At 45.9% G+C, this 6000-nt stretch overlaps 1 protein-coding gene across 10 annotated transcripts in view; it reads right to left on the reverse strand.

Moving 5' to 3' along the window:
• eif4g3b (eukaryotic translation initiation factor 4 gamma, 3b) overlaps positions 1-4328 on the reverse strand; it is a 68854-nt gene extending 64526 nt beyond the window's left edge. For 7 of the 10 annotated variants that reach the window (XM_015337071.2, XM_069183981.1, XM_069183980.1 and 4 more), the window contains exon 1: positions 3709-4328. In XM_015337071.2, coding sequence (XP_015192557.2) covers positions 3709-3878 — 170 coding nt within the window. In that variant the 5' untranslated portion in view covers positions 3879-4328. Of the gene's footprint in view, positions 1-2783; positions 3344-3521; positions 3616-3708 lie in introns of those variants that run through there. The other 3 variants (XM_069183983.1, XM_015337073.2, XM_015337072.2) reach the window with 3 other exon arrangements.
• Between the last annotated feature and the right edge of the window lie 1672 nt (positions 4329-6000).

Genomic DNA, 6000 nt, shown 5'->3' on the forward strand with positions numbered 1-6000 from the left:
TGTAAGCTCACTTTTATTTTACCATGTGGGATACAGAATTATTTTGAAATTAGTGAGCAAAAGAAGGTGCAGGTGCACACGTACTTATGTTATTCTGTATTTATAAATCACATCACAAAACAGTGCAGTATAATTAAAAATAATAATCTAGAATACTACATTGCAAGGTAAAATAAATGAAAAGAAAAAATATGCAGGGTTAGCTACATTCTATGTACCTGTGGTGTGAGTATTGTACTCATCAATCCAAAGAAATGATTTATCAATATTCGAGAACCTTTTATTTATTTTTATTTACATTACACTTCCCAAAAACAGGATTTAGAAAACGATGATAATTACTTTAGGCCATATGAAAAGCTACTTGCATTATGAATTGCTTACAAAAATGACTAATTAATGCTTACATTAATCTTTGACTTTTGAAGACTTTGTGAGCTCCTAACCACCCTGTTCTTCGATTCAATAAGTGATTAATACAATTGGCAATCTGGCACAAACACGTACCTAGCACTCCCAGTGAACTATCAACATGAGAACATTATCACCTTGTTTAACCTGAAAAGGGTTGTACCAGCCACACTGAACTCAGGTGCAGTGAGAGAGAGAGAGCTCTGTGGAGAGTATGTGGCACACTGTACTGGATTAAAATAGGCAACCATGCATGGGAAAGAAACTGAGCTTATGACTGCAACTTGTCCTGAATGACTCACTGCAGTACTAACATATTCGGTGGAAAATGTCAATGAAAAATGTTAGATTAATAAAGCAGCATCTAACCCCACAGGACTGCATTGAAACCTATGATACCAGAAGAAATTAAAGGTGGACCATATTTTAGAAGAATCTGGGAAATAATAAAGGGAGAATGATTTTTCCTCATTAACAAACCTTCAGCAAAATAAAAGCAAAACTAACAATTTACTGTTATGAGTCATGCCAAATAATAACACTTTGTTGTATACTGACTTGAAGTGCATGTCCACATATATTAAACTACTGTATACACTACACAGGCTGAGAAAGCTAAACCTTTTTAGTCTTGAACAGAAAACAGCAGCGGCCTGACCCACGTATTCAAAGTCTTCAAAAGAACTGACAAAATCAAGCTAGTGGAATTTTTCAGAATAAACAGTGAACGACGCATCACATCAGAGGGTACAAACGGAAACTATGTAAAGTGCATTTAAAACCAATAACAGGAAGCAGTTCTTTACACAAATGGTTGCCAGGGAATGGAACAACACACCCGGACATGTTGCTGTTGAAGCCAATACTGAGACTTCTTTCACAAAACGGCTAGACAAGAATCTCAGATCAATTAGCCACTAACTACCAACGTCTAATCTATAACCTGTCTTGTGTCCTTGGGTTCACATAACTGTTCGAAACTGAGGTATCATGTGAGCACATTAATAGTCATCAGGAAACAGGGGGGAGGCTGACCAGTCCATTGGAGATCACCCCTTACAATACAAGTATCCAGCAACCGGTATAGCAGCTTAAAGATTTATCCATCCAGCTTCAAACCACTCCATCCAGTTCAAGGTCACGGGGAACAGGAGCCCATCAATGCGAACAGCAGGCGCAAGGCGCAGTACACCCTGGACGGGACGCCAGTCCATCGCCAGGCACACGCACACACTCACACCAGGGCCAATTTTCCCAGAAGCCAAATAATCTACCACTATGTCTCTGGCCCGTGGAGGAAACTGAAACACTAGGTGGAAACCTACGCAGACACACAGGCAGAAACATACAAACACTATGCAAAACTACAATTATGGATAGTGAACCTAACAGGGCAAAAAGAGCACCTCCATATTAAAAGGTGGAACTCAAAACTGCACAAGTGGCACAAGCAAAGTCCAAGGTAACTAGCATTTCTAAACCTGGCCATCACCAACTGAGCAGGTTCCTAGTCCTTTCACCAGCTATGTCATCATTATTAAATCGCAGGCTGTTTCTCAGTCTTCACCCTCCCCTTCCAATAGCAGTTAGTACCTGGGGTCTCGCCATTCTCTCTGAGGCTGGGGAGGCAACCTAACAATGCAGGAGGGGCACCAACACAGCTCTGGGGGACTTGATGTAAAACGGATAAAAACGACCAATGGAACAAAGCCATTATGAAGTCATGCAGTCAAAAGGCACGCATTCAGACACGCTCATCCCATACAAACACCACAAAAAGCATGCAATGAAACACAAAAGCTTTAAGCCCTTCGTACACGTCTGCTGTTACAATACACACTGCGGCTCCTCAGTCTGTCGGGAATGTTACGAGGGTGTTATAAAAAGCAGACACACTTTCCAAATGTGGTGGAGTTAGCTGCAAAAATGTCCGATTTCCCTTGAAATAGACCAAAGGGCCTCCAAGGACCAGACTCCCTGAAAGCCAAAAAAAAAACAAAAGACCCTAAGGGATATCTTTCCACAACACCTACAGCCATCCTGCCATTGCTCATGGAGCCCTAGTCCCACCTCTCTCTCCCCCAGACTCTCGCCTCTTTACTCCCCAAACCAGGGGTACGACTTGACATCGCTCAGATCGCCCCCTGACAGCGCTGACCATGGGTTTGAAGGGGGTAGGCTACACCCTCGCATCCCCGTTGACGCAGCATCCATTAAACCAAAGCGGGCAGCCGGCACCTGTCCGCCCAGCTCTCCATGCAAACCCGGCCTCGGGGGAGGAGGGGGGTGGCTGTCAGCACCTCTGCTTCACGCCCCGCTGCCGTCCAGCCCCACGTCTACACCTCGAATCACGGGAATAAAAGTGATCTTACCTGTAGTTACAGCGAAAAGAATACATCCGGTTTACTGGGCGCAGCAGGCTGCTGCGATCCCTTTGTGCAACAGTGTCTCGCAATGCTGCCTTCACAGAGCCGCCTGGCGCACACACCGGCTGGGCATATGTAAACACAACCCAGTGTTGCAGCCAATTCACCGCTTTGCCGGTATTAAGGGGGTCGGACCTGCGCGTCACAGGCAAGACACTAGGGAGCCGGTTAACTCACCCTGCTCCCCCACCCCCCCAAAAAAAAAAAAAAAAACAGATCAAGTCCAGCGTTAATATTATCGCTCCCGAGTTCAGCGGATCAATGCATTTTCACCTCGTTTGGTACCTAACACGGCACAGGCCCACGAAACAACGGCTGTCTTTGCCGCAAACCGTTTGCCGAGAGAGCGAGAGAGAGAGAGAGAGGGGAGGGTGGGTAAAAAAACACCGACAAGAGCCAGGCCCCACGCAGACGGAATAAATGTAAAATCTTGAAAACTGCGCCCGGGGGTCGTTGTGCCTTTTTTTTTTTTCCCACTCTCCCTCCTCCCCGAAACGCAGCTGCGCCGCACACCCGGGTTAACCTATCCCACCCGTTGTCTTCTACCAAAACGGAGAGAGGGTGGGGGGGTGAGGGGAAGAAACACAAGACTCACACACACACACAACACAAAACTTGACGTTCCGGGGAGCGCAGACCGGACCTGTCAAGTTCACGAACAAAGCCCGGCGTTACTGGACTTACCGGCCCCAGCCCCCCTCGCCGGAGCACGAATGCCCCGGGACCCTGCTCTCCGGAGCAGGTATGTTTCTGGGGGCAGACGGGGGGTATGTATCTGGTTGCTATGTGGGTACCCTCACCGAACCCCCCCCCTTCCGACCTCTCTCCCGGGCCCGGGGGGCCGGGGGCGACACGGCCGGGCGAAGGATACTGCGGCGGCGGCGGCGGCGGCGCGGCGGGCGGCTGCGGGGCGGCCGGGGCTCCCGGTAACGCCACGGAGGTCGGGAGAGCCCGCAGTTGGCTCGGCGGAGACGGCCCGGTTCCGGGTCCACTTCCTGCGGCAGCGGCTGATTTCGGTACCGCTTTCGGCGGCAAACTCATCGCAAAAAAATTCAACAAAAGAAAAATAGATGTAGGCAATAATAAATATTGATACAGAGGTGTAAAAAATATATTGTACACATCTAAAAAAAAAAAGTACAGCGACAGATTTCCCCCCGGACCAGGCCCTTAATCCCTGTGCTGTACTGGGACAGTACAAAAAAAATGCCTTTTTAATGGAAAGAGTCGCTTTTATTGGGGTTTTATCTTCATGGGGACGGCGGGGGGGTTGCTTTCCCCCTCCCCGGCCGGGGCTTCCTCGATTCCGGTTCGGTTCTGCTTCCCAGAGGGATGTCGCCGGTTTTTCCTTCTTCAGTTACTTAATGTTTCTTGCTCAGTAATTGTTATTTTAAAAGTCCTTTTTCAGTGAGAAGGGAGATTTCGCTCAACATGGCGCTGCGGCCGCCTCCAGCAGTCCGGCAGGACGGACAGGTTCGGAAAACGTCGGTTGCTTCCGGAAATGCTCGGCTGCTCCCCCCCCAACGGGGGTGACGTCAACATTCGGGTATCTTCGACTCCCTTCGCCAGCGAGGTTTGGGGATTTTTAACTCCGGCTACTTACGGAAATTGTCGTTCTGGAAATCCCAATTGACAGGGTGTAAAAAGCGTGCTGTTTGTGCTCGAGAAGGTTATTTATGTACATGTATCATGCCCGTTTCACAAGTCTGATTAATAAATGCTAGAAGCCCTGTTGCCTCTGATAAGTGAAAATGATTTAAGCAGTGCTCAATAAATCAATAGCAGTTATACAACGTTGAAGAAACATTCACGATTTTACCATCCTAGAATTTGAGTGTATGGTTCAGGAACCAAAAGTATTAGCGTAAGTAGATACAAAACAACTGAAAAAGATTGATAATGCATTGAGTATGTACTCGGGAAATTATTCTTACTTTTTTTTAATCAAGGTGAATGAGGTGGCGGAATTTTCTTAAAATCCAACAGTCCTTTTGAGTGTGTAACCGTGTCCTAAATTGTCCTTTTTAAAACCAAAATAGTTAAGGATCTTAGTGACATCTAGCGTCTGTCCTGTGAAGTACCGCCCCTGCAAAGGCATTGCTTAATGTTTACTTGGATGTTCCAAATAAAGTATTACTTCCTTTTCTAAATACCTTGACTTAGTCCAATGTAAAACGCTTCATGTACATACGCGCTTTATATGCACGTATGGCGTATGATTTTTAGGATTTAAACTTTTTTTAGCAGAGAAGTGTATTTGATTTTTAAAAAATGTCCTAGTCTCATATGCCACAATCTTCCATCTATTTTAAACAGCTTTATCCAGTACAGGGTCACAAGGGAGCCAGAGTTTATCCCAGCAAGCAACGGGCACCAGGCAGGGTACCCTCATGGATGGGACACCAGTTCATCCCCAGACAGACACAAACCTGCACACACTTGCAAAAGGGTCCTTTTCCCCCTAGAACCAATTAACCTACCAGTACGTCTTTGGACTGTGAGAGGAAACCGGAGCACCTATTGTTAACATGGGAGAACATGCAAACTCCACATAGACAGGAATTTCTGGAACTAAATCCCAGCACTGCGGGAGTCTTAGTCTTTACCACAAACGAAGGTACTGGGTTACTTGCATAACGAACCATACAAATTAGATATAAGAAGACTAATATTGTGTGTTCAGGAACTGATTTGAGCTGAATATGTAATAAAACACCGCACTCTACAGAGGAAAAGGCATGGGTCACCAGAAGGTACTGTAACAGTGTGCTGTACAGAAAGCGAAAAGAACAAAAAAACACGTCAGAGAGTAATGGTTTGTAGGGCTACCTGATTGCAAGTAACTTACAGATCCAAGCAACTTATGGAGTAGTTCAAAGGCTTCTTTTTTTTTTTTAAATCAAGCCCCACAGTTTTGCAGTTGGTTCAATCACCTGTACTCCCAAGAACAATGCCTTTATTAATCCAGTTTTGCCACTGAATTTTTATGGGCGTTCCCTGCTCCTGTTTCAGTACGCCAAACAGATTCAGTGTTAAATCTGTATAGTACTTGCTTAATAATGACCCTCTCCCCTTCCAGTCATTTCACCATCAATATCGCCTATTACTCCCATCATCCCAAACAGCGCAACTGCTGTCAGACTTGAAATCAAGAACACAAATG

The sequence above is a fragment of the Lepisosteus oculatus genome, chromosome 25 (genome assembly GCF_040954835.1).
Source record: "Lepisosteus oculatus isolate fLepOcu1 chromosome 25, fLepOcu1.hap2, whole genome shotgun sequence".
NCBI lineage: Eukaryota > Metazoa > Chordata > Actinopteri > Semionotiformes > Lepisosteidae > Lepisosteus > Lepisosteus oculatus.